At 36.7% G+C, this 17,912-nt stretch overlaps 1 protein-coding gene across 3 annotated transcripts in view; it reads right to left on the bottom strand.

The window, feature by feature from the left end:
• The window catches only part of WDPCP (WD repeat containing planar cell polarity effector), a 379,254-nt gene that overhangs the window by 42,741 nt on the left and 318,601 nt on the right, over positions 1-17,912 (bottom strand). For 2 of the 3 annotated variants that reach the window (XR_011426040.1, XM_070235381.1), the window contains exon 16: positions 4,332-4,411. Coding sequence is in view for 2 of the 3 variants with exons in the window: in XM_070235381.1 (XP_070091482.1) it covers positions 4,332-4,411 (80 nt within the window). In the remaining variant the exon portion in view is untranslated. Of the gene's footprint in view, positions 1-4,213; positions 4,412-17,912 lie in introns of those variants that run through there. The other variant, XM_070235380.1, reaches the window with a different exon arrangement.

Genomic DNA, 17,912 nt, shown 5'->3' with positions numbered 1-17,912 from the left:
GCGAAGTTCTCTCCTACCCTGTTCCAGCTTCTCCAAGGCCGGCAGCAGGGTCTCCGTCCTCTGTCTTTTTGATACTGTAGGTCTCTGACATCCTGGCATTAGGCTTCTTAGCTGAAATTCAGTTTTTTTCCAGTCCTTTGTTGTAGTTTGGAGGGGAGAGAGTCCTGTGTCAGTTCACCCTGCCATTTTGCCTCAAATGGTCCAGAGTGTGTTTTTAAAACTTCTATGTATTTATGAATTTTCTAATTTTCTATTATTCGTTTCTCATTTTGTTACCTTGTGATCAGAAGATACTTGCAATGATTCTAATCTTCTTAAATTTGTTAACATTTGTTTTGGGACCTAGTATGTGATCTATACTGGAGAATATTTCATATGCACTTGAGAAGAATGAGTGTTCTGCTGCTGTTGGGTGGAATGTTCTATATATGTCTTTAGTTTCCATTTGGTCTGTTATGTTGTTCAATCTGGCTGTTCCCTTATTGATTTTTTCTGTCTGGATGATCTATCCATTATAGAGAGTTGGGTATTGAACAATCCTACTATTATTGTATTGCTGTTTATTTCTCTTTTCAGCTCTTTCAATGTTTGCTTTACATATTAATAAATATTTATATACTATAGGTTTATATTTGTTGTTGGGTGCAGATATATGTTTTTAATTGTTATATCTTCCTGTTGAACTGACCCTTTTATCATTATATAATGATCTTTGTCTCATGACAGTTTTTGACTTAGAGTCTGTTTTGTCTGATATAGTGACTCCTACTCTCTTTTGGTTACCGTTTGCATGGAATATCTTTCTGCACCCTCTCACTCTTAGCCTATATGTCCTTAAATCTAATGTGTGTATCTTGTAGACAGCATGTGATTGTCTTATTTTTTTATCCATTCAGTCACTCTCTGTCTTTTGATTGAGGAACTAAGTCCATTTATTTTAAAATAATTATTGATAGGAAAGGAGTTACTATTGCCATTTTTAAATTATTTTCTGTCTTGTAGTTCTCTTGTTCCTCTCTTCTTTGCTTGCCTTGCTTTATTGTTTGATGATTTTTTTGTAGTAGTATCCTTTGAGTCTTTTCTCTTTCTATTTGTTGTATCTATTAGACTTTTTATTTTTGTGGTTACTACTGGGCTTGCTTTAAACATTTTATAGTTATAACCGTCTCTTTTAAGCTAATAACTTCAATTGCATACAGAAAGTATATTCTTTACTTCTTCTCTCTCACACACACTTCATCAATTGATGCCAGTTTTACTTCATTCTGTATTATGTTTCCATTAACAAATTTCAGTGGTTATAGTTATTCTTACTACTTTTGTCTTTATTTTATATGCTAGTATTACAAGTGCTTTATGTGTCACCATTACAGTATTACAGTATGGTGTTGGTCTTTATATTTCCTTTAGTAGTGAGAATTATACTTTCATATGCTTTCATGTTATTGTTTAGCATTTTTTTGTTTTAACTTGAACTCCCTTTAGCACTCCTTGTAAGGCAGATCTAATGTGATGAACTCCCTCAGCTTTTGTTTGTCTAGAAAAGTTTCTATCTCTCATTCATGCTTAAAGGCAGTTTTGCCAGGTAAAATATTTGTGGTTGGCAGTTTTTTAATCACACTCTTTTCTGGACTGCAGAGTTTCGCTCAAAAATCCACCAATAGTCTTATGGGCTATTCCTTTTACACTCCTTTGTATTTGACAAGTCATTTTCCTCTCATTGCTGTGATAATTCTCTTTGTCTTTGACAATTTAATTTTGACAATTTAGTTATAATGTGTCTCATGAAGACCCCTTTGGGTTCAATTTTTTTGAAGCCTTTTTCACTTCAAGAATCTGGATGTCCATTTCCATCCCTAGATTGGGGGTGTTTCAACCATTATTTCTTTAAATAAGTTTTTGGCTCCTTTCTCTCTCTCTCTTTTTCTTCTGGGACTCCCATAATGCATATATTGGTTCCTTATTGGTATCCCATAAGTCCCGTGGCTTTCTTCACTCTTTTTCATTCTTTTTGTTGTTGTTCCTCTAAATGAATAATTTTAAATGATCTATCTTCAAGTTTGCTGATTCTTTTCTGCTTGATTGATTCTTCTGTTGAAGTTACTGAATTTTTCAGTTCAATCATTGTATTCTTCAGCTCTAGGTTTCCGGGGGTTTTTTTGTGTATGTGGTTTCTGTTTCAACTTCTCATTTTTCTCAGGTATTGTCTTCCTGGTTTTCTTTAGTTATCTATCTGTGTTCTCTTTTAGCACATTGAGCTTCTTTAAGATGAGTTTTTAGAATTTTTTATCAAGCAGTTCATAGATCTCCATTTCTTTAGGGTTGGTTACTGGAAGTTTATTAATTTCCTTTGCTGGTGTCATGTTTGCCTGATTCTTTGTGATCCTTATAGCTTTGTGTTGGTGTCTGTGCATTTGAAGGAGCAGGAACCTCTTTCATTCTTTAGAGGCTATTTTTGGCAGGTAAAGACATATTCCTGTCAGGTCACCAGATGGAGGGCATTCCTCCAGGACTGCAGTTGAGCAGTGCCAGGGCCAGGTCATGGGGCTACTTCTGGGTCCATAGCTGGCAGGCCTACTACTTGGGGCACAGATTGCTGTGCCTCCTCCCAGGTCCCTGGGTGGATGAAACTGCCTCCAGGACCATGGTTGAGCAGTTGGAGTTGGTCATGGGGTTGCTTCCAGGTCTGCAGTGGGCAGGTCTGTTACTTGGGTCCCAAGTGGGTGTGCTTCCTACCAGGTCTGCAGGTGGGCAGGGTTGGTATGTGACCACAGCTGAGTGGGGCTGGAGCCACATCCATAGGGGGATTGGGCTGCTCCTGGATCTGTAGCTGGGTCTGTATTTAGCAGGCCTGCTACCAGAGCATGGGCTTGCTTTCTTAAAAGTGTCTTTCCTCAGTGCAGTACTCTACTGGGGTATTGCAACTTCCTACCTGGATTTTGAAGCTCCCACAATGATCCTTTTGTTTGTGGATGGTTGCCAAATCTTTTTTTCTATGTGGGAATGAGGGCTGGGAACCTCCTAGTCTGCCATCTTATTAGTAACTGTCAACTTTTAATTTTAACTTTACTGCTGACCTTGTTGAATACTCTTAACTCCATACTTTTCATCAAATTCAAAGGGAAACAAACTTAGAAAATACCATTTTTTCTACTGAGAGTCATGTATCTTTAAACCATTAATGCCAAAAGAATCACTTTAAATTATTTATTCAACTGCCTATCTTTATGAGATTCATTCCATTGAAATTTTGATTTCGTAGGTGAGAAGAACTGAAGAGGTGAAGTGAACAGTATTGGGTTGGAGTTGGGACCATGTATTATATAGGCTTGTGACAGGCAGTTGGTAGACTTCAGTTTATGAAAAAAAATCTTAACAACTGCTATATGCTTGACACTATGCAATACTTCTCAAAGATTCTTTTTCACTACTATCCACTTCCCTTAGATGCTGAAGTTGCTCTCATGCATTTCCTTCCCTAGGCTATCCAGAAGAAAAACTTAATATAAAGCCTGTTAACTCCACATGCCTCTCTTGTCCTTCTGTGTATCTTCATTTCTTCCAAATTTTGCATTTCAAAGTCTCCAAAACTTATTAGTTTAGGAGAATTGACCCATTCTCAGAGACAAAGGTAAGAAAACGAGTATGCCAAGCTTAGATTCATCTTTAGGGGAAAGGGAAAAGGGGACAAAGTGAGAACATTCAGATTTTAAATATTTTTGTCCCTTCACAGGTAGTCATCTATGTGTCATTTGTGCTGTCTTATTTTCATAATTTCTTATGCATGTTGAAATTCCACTTACCTTTGAAGGCCACCTCTCAGCTGAACATCTTGGCTGGAAGTGATTCCTCTGTTACCTCCTCATGCTTTTTTATGGTACCACTTTTAGGGAGTATATCGCATGGCTGCCTTATGTTATAGTACTTACTATGTACATTTCTTTCTTACTAAATTGGGCAAGAATCATGCCATTTTTCTCAGTGACTTGCAGAGCCTGGCTTCTCAACGTATAATCTCAAGACTAGCAGCATACACATCACTTGAGAGCTTTTTAGAAATTCAGAATCATGGGCTCCACCCCAGAAATACTGAATGAGAATCAACATTTTAAGAGGTCCCCAAATTTATTTGTATGCTCATTAAATGTAAGCCTTTGTTATAATCAGGTAACTTGGTATTTTATATTATACCAACCAAGAGCAGTCTTATAACCACCAACTAGAAATGCCCAAGGTTTTCTTAATTTATTCATTTAGTGAAAGCTCTTGCCAGTTAAAATATTGTTTTTCTGTTACACTTTGAATACTTTGGGTAACTTGGATACCATTACCTTCTTCGTTACAGGTCTTAGGCATCAAAGATCCAGCACAGGTGTCTTTTTCAAGTTTATTCCTTCTGTTAAATACTTGTCTGTTGTGTATGGTTTTTTTAATTGGAAAAAGGATTAAGAAGAAAATTATAGGGTTAAATACGTTATAGATTTTTAAGTATTGAATATTTTCAAACTTTTGAGGTTTTAAAAACTGTAATTAAAAAAATTTTCCTTGGAAGCTTTCAACAATATAATCATTGAAATACCATAATGTAAAAAACATTGAAAACCACTTTTAATTTTCCCACCATTAAATATTTTACAGGACATTTTGAACAGCAATTAAATTCAACCTTAACATACAAATAAAAGATTTTACATATACAGTTTTAAAAGAAGTAGTCGTGGAAACAAAATTTGATGCTCTGAACTCCTGGGTATTCCAAATTAGAATGAATGTTCTAAAAAAAGTTTTCTATTAAACAAATTTTATTTTCCTGATTTTAAAAGTAGTCCCCTATTACTGTAGGAAAAAACACCGAAAAAGAACATCAACATAATCCAAATATCCAGAGTTCTCATCTGGATAGTTACCTCCTGTACTTATTATTATGCGTCTTTTTTAACAAAGCTGAGATAATATTGTCATATGAAATTTTATATAACTCTTACATAATATTTTTTGGTTTAAAATTTTATTTAAATTATTATACATTACAATAGACTTTTAAAGGTATAGATTCTATGAATTTTAACAGCTGTATAGATTCATGTTATTACTACCACAATCAGGAGACAGAATAGTTTCATCATGCCAAAAAAACTCCCTTAGACTTTATAGTCACTCTCCCCTACCAGTAACCCCTGGCAACCGCTAATTGCTTTTCTATAACTATAGTTTTGACTTCAAGAATGTCATATAATTGGAATCATACAGTATAAACTTTGTGACTGTTTTCTGTCACCTAGTGTAATGCCCTTAGTATTCATACAAGCTGTTACATGTATCTATAGTTCGTTAATTTTTATTGCTGAGTAGTAATCCATTGTCTAGACTTACCAGTTTGTTTATTCACTTGTTGAAGGATGTTTGTTTTACCAGGTTTTGGCAGTTGTGAATAAAACAGCTATAAACATTCATGTACAGGTTTTTGTGTGACATAAGTTTTCATTTCTCTATGGTAAGTACTCAGAAATAGGATTGCTGGCTCGTATGGTAAATTTAGGTTTAACTTTATAGGAAACTGCTAAACTGTTTACCAGGATGGTTGTACTGTTTGTATTCTCACCAGCAATGTATGAGAGTTCCAGTTGCTCTTCATCCTAACCAGTGGTTGTTATTGTCCTTATGGGTTTGATTTTTTTTGGTGAGGAATATTGGCCCCGAGCTAATATCTGTTGCCAATCTTCCTCTCTTTTTTTTTCTCCCCAAAGCTGCAGTACATAGTTATATATCCTAGTTGTAAGTCCTTCTAGTTCTTCCATCTGGGATGCTGCCATGGCATCACTTGATGAGTGGTGTGTAGGTCTGTGCCGAGGATCTGGACCAGTGAACCCTGGGCCACCAAAGCAGAATGCGCAAACTTAACCACTGCACCACCAGGCTGGCCCCTGTCATTATGTTTTTATTATAGACATTGTAATAGGTGTGCAGGGGTATCTCATTTTTTTTTTTCCTTTGGGGAAGATTAGCTCTGAGCTAACATTTGCTGACAATCCTCCTCTTTTTGCTGAGGAAGATTGGCTCTGAGCTAACATCTGTGCCCATCTTCCTCTATTTTTCAGGTGGGACGCCTGCCACAGCATGGCTTGATAAATGGCGCCTGGGTCTGTGCCTGGGATCGAAACCAGGGAACCCTGGGCTGCCAAAGCAGAGCGCAAGAACTTAACTGCTACACCACTGGGCTGGGTGCGCTCATGGAGTTTTTAATTTTGCATTTCCCTCATGGCTAATGATGTTGAATATTTTTTTCATGTACTTATTTGCCATCTGTATATCTCCTTATTGAAGTATCTATTCAAATTAAGTCTTTTGCCCATTTTAATTGGATTGTTTGTTATTTCTTAGTGTTGAGTTCTGAGGGTTTTTTATATATATATACATTTCACATCTTCTTTATCCAGTCATCAGTTGATGGGCACTTGGATTGTTTCCATGTCTTGACTATTGTGAATAGTGCTGCAATGAACATAGGCGTACATATGCTACTTTGGATTGTTGATTTCAAATTGTTTGGGTAGATACCCAGGAGTGGGATAGCTGGGTCATATGGTAGTTCTATTTTTAGTTTTTTGAGGAATCTCCATACTGTTTTCCATAGTGGCTGCACCAGTTTGCATTCCCACCAGCAGTGTATGAGGGTTCCTTTGTTTCCACACTCTCTCCAACATTTGTTATTTTTAGTCTTAGTGATTATAGCCATTTTAACAGGCATAAGGTGGTATCTTAGTATAATTTTGATTTACATTTCCCTGATGATTAGTGATGTTGGAGATCTTTTCAGGTGTTTATTCGCCATCTGTATATCTTCTTTGGAAAAATGTCTGTTCACAACCTCTGCCCACTTTTTGATCGGGTCGTTTGTTTTTTTATTGTTCACCTGTGTGAGTTCCTTAGATATTATGGAGATTAACCTCTTGTCCGATATATGATTTGCAAATATTTTCTCCCAATTGGTGAGTTGTTTCTTTGTTTTGATTCTAGTTTCCTTTGCGTTGCAGAAGCTCTGTAGTTTGATGAACTCCCACTTGTATATTTTTTCTTTTGTTTCCCTTGTCTGAGAAGACACGGTATTTGAAAAGATCCTTTTTAGTGCAATGTCAAAGAGTGTATTACAGATATTATCTTCCAGCAGTTTTATAGTTTCAGGATGTATCTTCAAGTCTTTGATCCATTTTCAGTTTATTTTTCTGTATGGTGTGAGATAATCGTCTACCTTCATTCTTTTGCATGTGGCTGTCCAGTTTTCCCAACAAGTTTTTTTTTTTATTGAGTTATTGATAGGTTACAATCTTGTGAAATTTCAATTGTACATTAATGTTTGTCAGTCATGTTGTAGGTGCACCGCTTCACCCTTTGTGCCCACCCCCCACCCCACCTTTCCCCTGGTATCCACTAAACTGTTCTTGGTCCATAGTTTTAAATTCCTCATATGAGTGGAGTCATACACAGGTTATCTTTCTCTCGCTGGCTTATTTCACTTAACATAATTCTCTCAAGGTCCATCCATGTTATTGCAAATGGAATGATTTTGTTCTGTTTTGCAGCTGAGTAGTATTCCATTGTATATATGTACCACATCTTCTTTATCCATTCGTCTGTTGCTGGACACTTAGGTTGCTTCCACCTCTTGGCTATTGTAAACAGTGCTGCAATAAACATTGGGGTGCACAGGACTTTTGGGATTGCTGACTTCAAGCTCTTTGGATAAATACCCAGTAGTGGGATGGCTGGATCGTATAGTAGTTCTATTTTTAGTTTTTTGAGGAATCTCCATACTGTTTTCCATAGTGGCTACACCAGTTTGCATTCCCACCAGCAGTGTATGAGGGTTCCTTTTTCTCCACAGCCTCTCCAACATTTGTTGCTATTAGTTTTAGATATTTTTGTGATTCTAACGGGTGTAAGGTGATATCTTAGTGTAGTTTTGATTTGCATTTCCCTGATGATCAGCGATGATGAGCATCTTTTCATGTGCCTCTTTGGAGAAATGTCTGTTCATGTCTCCAGCCCATTTTTTGATTGGGTTGTTTGATGTTTTGTGGTTGAGTTGCAAGAGTTCTTTATATATTATGGATATTAAGCCTTTGTCAGATATATGACTTGCAAATATTTTTTCCCAGTTAGTGGGTTGTTTTTTTTGTTTCAATCCTGTTTTCATTTGCCTTGAAGAAGCTCTTTCATCTGATGAAGTCCCATTTGTTTATTCTTTCTATTGTTTTCCTTCTCTGAGAAGGCATGGTGTCCGAAAAGATCCTTTTAATACTGATGTCAAAGAGTGTACTGCCTACATTTTCTTCAGAAGCCTTATGGTTTCAGGTCTCACCTTTAGGTCTTTAATCCATTTTGAATTTATTTTGGTGAATGGTGAAAAAGAATGGTCAATTTTCATTCTTTTACATATGGCTTTCCAGTTTTCCCAGCACCATTTGTTGAAAAGGCTTTCTTTTCTCCATTGTATGCCCTCAGCTCCTTTGTCAAAGATAAGCTGTCCATAGATGTGTGGTTTTATTTCTGGGCTTTCAATTCTGTTCCATTGATCTGTGCACCTGTTTTTGTACCAGTACCATGCTGTTTTGATTACTGTAGCTTTGTAGTATGTTTTGAAGTCAGGGATTGTGATGCCTCCCGTTTTGTTCTTTTTTCTCAGGATTGCTTTAGAAATTCGGGGTCTTTTGTTGCCCCATATGAGTTTTAGGATTCTTTGTTCTAATTCTGTAAAGAATGTCATTGGGATTCTGATTGGGATGGCGTTGAATCTGTAGATTTCTTTAGGTAGAATGGACATTTTAACTATGTTTATTCTTCCAAGTCATATACATGGAATGTCTTTCCATCTCCTTATGTCGTCATCCAATTCTCCCAGAAAGGCCTTGTAATTTTCATTATATAGGTCCTTCATATCCTTAGTTAAATTTACCCCAAGGTATTTTATTCTTTTTGTTGCGATTGTGAATGGTATTCTTGAGTTCTTTTTCTGTTGGTTCATTACTGGAGTATAGAAATGGTACTGATTTATGCAAATTGATTTTATACCCTGCAACTTTGCTGTAGTTGTTGATTACTTCTAAGAGTTTTCCAGTGGATTCTTTGGGGTTTTCTATATATAAGATCATGTCGTCTGCAAACAGCGAGAGTTTCACTTCTTCCCTCCCTATTTGGATTCCTTTTATTCCTTTTTCTTGCCTGATTGCTCTGGCCAGGACCTCCAGTACTATGTTAAATGAGAGTGGTGATAGAGGGCATCCTTGTCTCGTTCCTGTTTTCACGGGGATGGTGCTCAGTTTTTGCCCACTGAGTATGATGTTGGCTGTGAGTTTGTCGTATGTGGCCTTTATTATGTTGAGGTAGTTCCCTTCTATGCCCATTTTCTTCAGAGTTCTTATCATAAATGGCTGTTGGATCTTGTCAAATGCCTTCTCTGCATCTATTGAGATGATCATGTGGTTTTTATTCCTCAGTTTGTTGATGTGGTGTATCACGTTGATTGATTCGCGGATGTTGAACCATCCCTGTGTCCCTGGTATGAATCCCACCTGATCCTGATGTATGATTCTTTTGATGAATTGCTGAATTCTGGTTGCCAAAATTTTGTTGAGAATTTTTGCATCTATGTTCATCAGTGATATTGGGCTGTAGTTCTCTTTTTTCGTGGTGTCCTTGTCAGGTTTTGGTATCAGCGTGATGTTGGCCTCATAGAATGTGTTAGGAAGTGTTCACTCTTCCCTAATTTTTTGGAATAGCTTGAAAAGGATAGGTATTAAATCCTCTCTGAAAGTTTGGTAGAATTCCCCAGGAAAGCCATCTGGTCCTGGGGTTTTATTCTTTGGGATGTTTTTGATTGCTGTTTCAATCTCTTTCCTTGTGATTGGTCTGTTCAAATTGTCTGCCTCTTCTTGAGTGAGCTTTGTGAGATTGTAGGAGTCCAAGAATTTATCCATTTCCTCTAGGTTATCCATTCTGTTGGCATATAGTTTTTTGTAGTATTCTCTTATAATCTGTTGTATTTCTGCAGAGTCTGTTGTTATTTCTCCTTGCTCATTTCTGATTTTGTTTATTTGAGCTTTCTCCCTTCTTTTCTTTGTAAGTCTGGCTAGTGGTTTGTCAATTTTATTTATCTTCTCAAAATACCAGCTCTTTGTCTCATTGATCCTTTCTACTGCCTTTTTCGTTTCAATAGTATTTATTTCTGCTCTGATTTTTATTATTTCTCTTCTTCAGCTGACTTTGGGCTTCATTTGTTCTTTTTTCTCTAGTTCAGTTAGGTGTGCTTTAAGGTTGCTTATTTGGGATTTTTCTTGTTTGTTAAGATGTGCCTGTATTGCGATAAATTTTCCTCTTAATACAGCTTTTGCTGTATCCCATATGAGTTGGTATGGCATGCTATCATTTTCGTTTGTTTCCAGGTATTTTTTTATTTCTTCTTTAATTTCTTCAATGATCCATTGCTTGTTCAGTAGTGTGTTGTTTAGTCTCCACATCTTTGTCCCTTTCTCAGCTTTTTTCTTGTCATTAATTTCTAGCCTTATAGCACTATGATCTGAGAAGATGCTTGTTATCATTTCAATTTTTTTAAATTTGTAGAGGCTTGCCTTGTTTCCCAACATATGGTCTATCCTTGAGAATGTTCCATGTGCACTTGAGAAGAATGTGTATTCAGCTCTTTCAGGGTGGAGTGATCTATATATGTCTATTAAGTCCAATTGTTTTAGTTTTTCATTCATCTCCACTATTTCCTTGTTGATTTTCTGTCTGGATGATCTGTCCATTGATGTGAGTGGGGTGTTGAGGTCCCCTAGTATTATTGTGTTCTTTTTAACATCTTCCTTTAGGTCTGTTAATAGTTGCTTTATGAACCTTGGTGCTCCTATATTGGGTGCATAGATATTTATAAGCGTTATTTCTTCTTGATGAAGTGTCCCTTTGATCATTATATATTGTCCCTCTGTGTCTCTCTCTACCTGCCTTATTTTCAAATCCACTTGGTCTGATATGAGAATTGCAACACCTGCCTTTTTTTCCTTGCTCTTTGCTTGAAGTATTGTCCTCCACCCCTTCACCCTGAGTCTGTGTTTGTCCTTGGGGCTGAGGTGTGTTTCCTGGAGGCAACAAATTGTTGGATCGTGTTCTTTAATCCAAGTTCAATCCGTTCACATTGAGAGTGATTATTGATGCATGTGGACTTAATGCTGTAAATCTGTCGCTCATTATCTTGTTTTCCTGTGTTTCTTTTCCTGTGTGCTTTAGACTACCCATTTAATACTGCAATTTCTTATGCTGGGTTTCTTAGATTTTTCCTTATCTATGATTTGTGACTCTGTTCTGTACTTTATTTTAGTGTCTACCTTGAAGTTTGTATTTAGAATCTCGTGTATAATATAGTCTATTCTCTGGTGGTCTCTTACCTACTTGACCAATACTGATTTAGACCCTTTCCTCTTCCCCTCCTAAATAATTATTTTCATTTTTTATTCCAACTCGTCTTATTAATTTGTAGTTAGAATGCTAAGATCGTCCTTGTTTTGGTGGCTTCCTTACTTTTACCCTAATGCTATAAGTGAATATTTGCTACCCTGTTCTGGTTCTATCCATCGGTCTCCCTAGTCTGTGGCTTGTGTCCCCTTTCTCCTTTTTTTCTTTTTTCAAGTATGAGAGCCTTCTTGAGGATTTCTTGTAATGGAGGGCTTTTAGTTACAAATTCCCTTAACTTTTGTTTGTCTGAAAAAGATTTAATTTCTCCCTCATATCTGAAGGAAATTCTTGCTGGATAGAGTATTCTTGGCTGAAGGTTTTTATCCTTTAAAGCTTTGAATATATCACTCCATTCTCTCCTGGCTTGTAGGGTTTCTGTAGAGAAATCCGCTGACAGTCTGATAGGGGCTCCTTTATGGGTTATTCTCTTTTTTTTCCTTACTTCCCTGAGTATTCTCTCCTTATCATTCCTATTTGCCAACTTTACTACTATGTGCCTTATGGTAGGTCTTTTTACATTGACAAATCTAGGAGATCTAAAACCCTCCTCTACACACATTTCTCCTTTGATCCCTAGATTTGGGAAGTTCTCTTCAATAATTTCGTTAAGCACATTTTCTTCTCCATTTTCCTTTCCCTATTCTTGGGAATTCCTATGATCCTTATGTTCTTACTCCTCATTGAGTCCATTATCTCTCGGAGATTTTCCTCATTTTTTTTAATTCTTAGTTCTCTTTCTTCCTCTGTCTGGCGCCATTCAGCCTGTCTGTCCTCGATTATGCTAATTTTCTCCTCTATGTTGTCTACACGGGCATTCAGGGAATCCGTATTCTGTTTTATCTGGTCCACTGTGTTTTTCATCTCAAGTAATTCTGTTTGATTCTTCTTTATGATTTCAATCTCTTTTGTGAAGTAACTCCAGATCTCGGCTTGTTTCTCTATCTTTCTCTCTACCTCATTGAGTTTTTTGATTATAGCTGCTCTGAATTCATTATCACTTAGTTTACCTAATTCCAAGTCCTCAGGACTTAATTCTGTGTTTCTATTGTTTTCCTTCTGGTCTGGAGCTTTTATAAATTGCTGGATGGTAGAGGAGCGGTTTTTTCTCATGGTGGTAGAATTCAGTTGTAGTTACAGCCTGTTGCCACTAGATGGGGGTCGAGAGCGGTGTGTTAGCTCTCCGCCTTGGGGCAAGATGGCTGCGCCCACTGGCTTTGCTGGGGGGGGGAGGGGCTGTTACTCACACGCGCCGGCCTGGGTTCAGATCAGTTCTGTTCTCTGGTCTCCCAAAGCCCTTGATTTATAGGGTCCCCACGGACGGAAGCTTTCCCCCCATCAGCGGGTCTCCACTGAATCAGCGGCAGGAGTCCTGGATGATCCCCCCATCGTGCGGCCCCTCCCCCGCTCCTTCCTGACCCACGCCGCAGTGATCGCAGACTCTAGGGGAGGTAGTGATGTTCTCTCCTACCGTTCCAGCGCCTCCGAAGGTGTAAGCAAGGTTATGATCTCTGCCTTCTTGGTATTGTAGGTCTCTAACGAGCTGGCATTATGTTTATTCTCTGAAATTCAGTTCTCCCAATCTTTTGTTGTATTTTGGAGGGGAGAAAATCCCGGGTCAGCTCACCCCGCCATTTTGCTCCACCCCTCCAAGTTCTTTTTTTTTAATGGATTGTGCTTTTAGCATTGGAACTGAGAATTCTTTGACTAATTATAGATCATGAAGATTTTCTCCTATGTTTTCTTCTAAAAGTTTTATAGTTTTACATTTTATTCAGATCTATGATCCATTTTGAGTTAATTTTTGAATAAGGTGTGAGGTTCAGTTTGGAGCTCATTGTTTTTACACATAGATGTCCAGTTGTCCAATACCATTTGTTGAAGAGTATCCTTTCTCCATTGAATTGCCTTTACCCCTCGCCCCTTTATTTTTTGCTGAGGAAGATTCGCTCTGAGCTAACATCTGTGCCAGTCTGCCTCTATTTTTTAGTATGTGGGCTGCCAGCACAGCATGGCCACTAAGTATAGGTCTGCACCTGGGAACTGAACTTGGGTTGCTGAAGTGGAGTGTGCTGAACCTAACCACTAGGCCACTGTGGCTGGCCCCGGAGTTGCCTTTATACTTTTGTCAAAAATCAGTTCAGCATATTTGTGTGGGTCTACTTCTGGGTTCTCCATTGTTTTATTAATCTATGTGTCTGTCCTTTTGCTAATACCACAATTTCCTGATTAAGATAGCCTTAGAGCAGGGAATGGCAAACCACAGTCCATGGGCCAAATCCAGCCCATGCCTACTTTTGTAAATAAAGTTTTATTGGAACAGACCCACACTGACTTATTTACATAATATCAAAGGCTGCTTTCTTGCTACAATGACAGGCTTAAGTAGCTGTGTCAGAGACTGTATCTCCTGCAAAATCTAGAATATTTACTAAATGGCCCTTCACAGAAAATGCTGACACCTGCTTTAGAAAACCTTAAGATCATGCGTGATTCCTCTAACATCATTTCCCTTCTTCAGAATTGTTTTTGCTAGTTTCATTGTCTTTCTATGTAAATTTTAGAATCAGCTTGTTACATCTACAGAAAACTCTTCCGGGATTTTGATTAGAATTGTGTTAAATCTTTAGATCAATCAGAAGACAGTTGACATGTTTACTATATTGAGTCTTTCAATCCATAAACATAGTGTGTGTTTCCATTTATTTTGGTCTTCTTTTCTATTTACTAGTTCTATAAATTGTTGAGAGAGGAGTATTGACATCTCTAATTCTCACTGTAGATTTGTCTATTTCTCTTGTGACTTCTGTAATTTTTTTGCTTCATATATTATGTTGTCAGGTACATGCACATTTAGGATTGTTACATCTTCTTGATAAATTGACTGTTTTATCATTCTATAACTTCTTTCTTTATCCCTGGAAATTTTATTGCTCTGAAACTCACTTTGTCTATTAATACCATCATTTGAGTTTCTTTTGATTAGAATTTTCATAATTTGTCCTTTTTCCATCTTTTTTACTTTTTACCTAGTATGTCATTATATTTGAAGTGAGTTTCTTGTGGACAGGATGTAGTTTGATCATGATTTTTTAAACCTATTTTGACAAGCTCTTTAAATTAATTGCTGTGTTTAGACTATTTATATTTAATGTACATATTTATATGTTTGGATTTAAATCATGTTATCTTATTTGTTTTGCTCTCACAGTTTTTCTTTTTGCTGTTTCCTTTTTCCTGATTTCTTTTGGGATATTTGAACTTTTTTTGGTATTTTATTTTTATTTATCTATTGTGTTTTTTATTATTTATCTTTGTGTAGTTTCATAAATGGTTGATCTAGGGATACAGGATACATAACTTTTCACAGTCTACTTAAAATTAATATTTTACCACTTCAAGTGAAATGTAGAATTCTTTCTACCATTTACATCTCTTTACCCTTTTGTTGTATTTTTCTTATATATTACATTTATATACATTGAAAAACCTCACCAGACATTGTTACACATTTTTGCATTCAACCTTCAAACATGTTTTAAAGAACTCAAGAGGAGAATAGTCTATTATATTTATCCAGATAGTTACTATTTCTGTTTCTTTTCCTTCATTCTTGGTGTTCTGAGTTCTCCTCTGGTATCATTTCTCTCTGTCTGAAGAGCTTCCTTTAGTAATTCTTTTAGAGCAGGTTTGTTGGCAACACATTCTCTTAGGTATTCTTTACCATATTTGAGACATGTTTAGCCATTATTTCTTTGTGTGTTTTTTTCAGCATGGCACTTTTTTTCCGTCTTCTAGGACTCTGCTGTTATGAATGTTAGACCTTTTGGCATTGTCTCACAGGTCCCTGAAGCTCTGTTTATTTTTTTTTCTCTTTGTTGTTCATTGGATATTTTATATTTATCTCTCTTCCAATTCACTGACTGTTTCATTTGTCATCTCCATGCTGCTATTATTGAGGTCATAAGTGAGTTTAAAAAAAATTTTGGTTATTTTATTTTTGAGTTCTTCATTTGTTTCACCTTTATATTTTCTATTTATTTTTGAGACTTTCTGTTTTTCATTTGTTTCAAGAGTTCTTATAATTGTTGAAGCATTTTTGTAAGAGCTTCTTAAAGTTTTGTCATATAATTCCAACGCCTATCATCTTAGCGGTGTTGTCTGTTGATTATCTTGTCTCATGTGAGCTGAGATTTTCCTAGTTCTTTATATACCAAATGATTTTGGGTCCCGGACATTTAGAATATTATAAAGCTTGCTCTTATTGTCAATTTCATGATAAATGTTATTTTTATCTCAGCAGGCAAGTGATCTTGTTAGATGTAGCCTTCAAGTTCTGATGTACCTCTGTGAGCTGTGGTTCCACAGTGTTCAGTTTTCAGAGTCATTTCAATGCTATTTGGATCTGTCCATGTGTGTACCATCCAGTGGCTAATCTGTGACCCAGGTGATGTTTTATTTGTTAGTTTACATCTCAGAGTCTTTTATATGATGGGTAGGATCAGATTCATACATACATAGCTTAGGGTAAGCCCTGAAATTTATAAACAGCTGCATAGGGTCACTTTCTTGAGCTCCTTCCTGTCTATCCTCTCCTTTGATACTTCCTGGTCCAGGAAGCAGAGGCTTCAGTTACTCCATGCTGCCACACACCTCCATGGCTTTACCTGCCTCCAGGTTCAAGTGGTGACAAACTGAAGGAAAAAATACTGGCCAACTCACCACAGGTTTAGATACTTAAATTCTGGTCTTCTTCCTCAATTGATCAGCCCCTGTTTACTTTCCTCTAATAGCTACTCTGTACATTCTGTCCAGGATTTTTAGCTGCATTCAGTGGGAGTGACAGGGATTATATGCTTACTCTATCTGGAACCGGAATCTGATCACCATGATTTTTAATGGCTATGTCGTATTCCAGTATTTGGTTTTACTGTATCTTGCTCAATAATTCCTCAAATAGACATTTAGGTTCAATTTTATGATAACAGTGTGATGACTATTTTTATGTATATATTACAAAAGTGAAATTTAAAGTCATGACATTTAAAGGTTTTGGATACATATTGCCAAAATTACTTCCTTAAAAATTTATTCTGATTTATAAAACATGACCATCAGAAAGAATATTGACCCAATGGATTGAAACAGATTAAACATCATTTAAAAATCCATATGATCCTCCCCTTCCTGCTACCTGCCCCCAAATAGCGGCCACTACTACAGGTTGATAGGTTAATTTATGACTCTGAAAATTGATAAGTCTAGGGAAATAGTCAAGTATTTACTCTGCCTTTTGGGGTAATTGAATAGCTGGTAAGGACACTTTTTCTGGATCGAAGAATTCCAGCTTATAAATGCAGAAGGAATGACAGAATTAGAAAATCCCCGTTTCACAGCCCCTAATTAAATAATAACCTAGGCAACTTTCATCAGTGAATTCTAAAACATTACATGAAAGATTGGTAGGCAACTTTTTAATGGAGAAGTCCATTGATTAATCTTAGCATCACTAAAAGACATTATATAACTCATGTTGTGATGCAATAGGAAGCACACAGCACCCTCTGTTATTTTTTATTATTTGGGCACAAAGTAACAATCTCTCCAAATTTGCTTGTAGGAACATATATAAGAAAAGCAAAATAATCATAATTTCTAAATATAGAGATTTACAGATGATATGTGTTCTTTTCCCTTATTCCAGATAGTTTATCTCTGGGAAGGGACATGCAAAGCTTGTCCTTGAACCATAGGTGTACCTTGAACCATATGTAATAGACCAATAGCTGGGTCTATAAGGAAAAAGTATTACGTGGTGGTGTTTCAGGTGCTTCAGGCCCCATTTAGATGATTTTCCTGGAGATCTGCCATATCTGCAGAATGCACTTCAACATCCCTGTTCAGCTCTGTTTTTAATTGTATGTGAAATAGCAAAACCAAAAGCATCTACTATTTAGTTATATTTTTTTGTGTGTATGTCAATAACACCATCTTTCTTAGGTTATTTCCTGCTTTCCATAATTCCCTCCTTGAAAGTTTTAATTTCTTCAGTTTTTAAAATCTTTCTTGACACAGAAAGGTATGTGAACCTAGATTCAAAAACTATAGCAGAGAGATAAAAAATAGACCCAAATAAATAGTGAAGAACAAATAAATAGTGAAGAACAGTAAAACACATAGACTTTTCTGCCTAGTCCTCAGTGGCATACATTCCATTATTTTTAATCTTTACATTTAAATATTTTAACATAGCTGCGGGAGGCCCATATCTGAGGATGACAGCTTTCAGGGAGTGGGTGGGGCGGGGGTGTGGGGGGGAATCCTTAAAGTGTATCCCTTTAAAATGGGATCGAAAACCATAGTAAATAGTGACAATACAATTTGACTAAAAAATAAAAGGTAAGGACATA

The sequence above is a fragment of the Equus caballus genome, chromosome 15 (genome assembly GCF_041296265.1).
Source record: "Equus caballus isolate H_3958 breed thoroughbred chromosome 15, TB-T2T, whole genome shotgun sequence".
Lineage (NCBI taxonomy): Eukaryota > Metazoa > Chordata > Mammalia > Perissodactyla > Equidae > Equus > Equus caballus.
The sequence above is the reverse complement of the archived record's forward strand: the minus strand, read 5'-3'. Positions and strand labels throughout refer to the sequence as shown.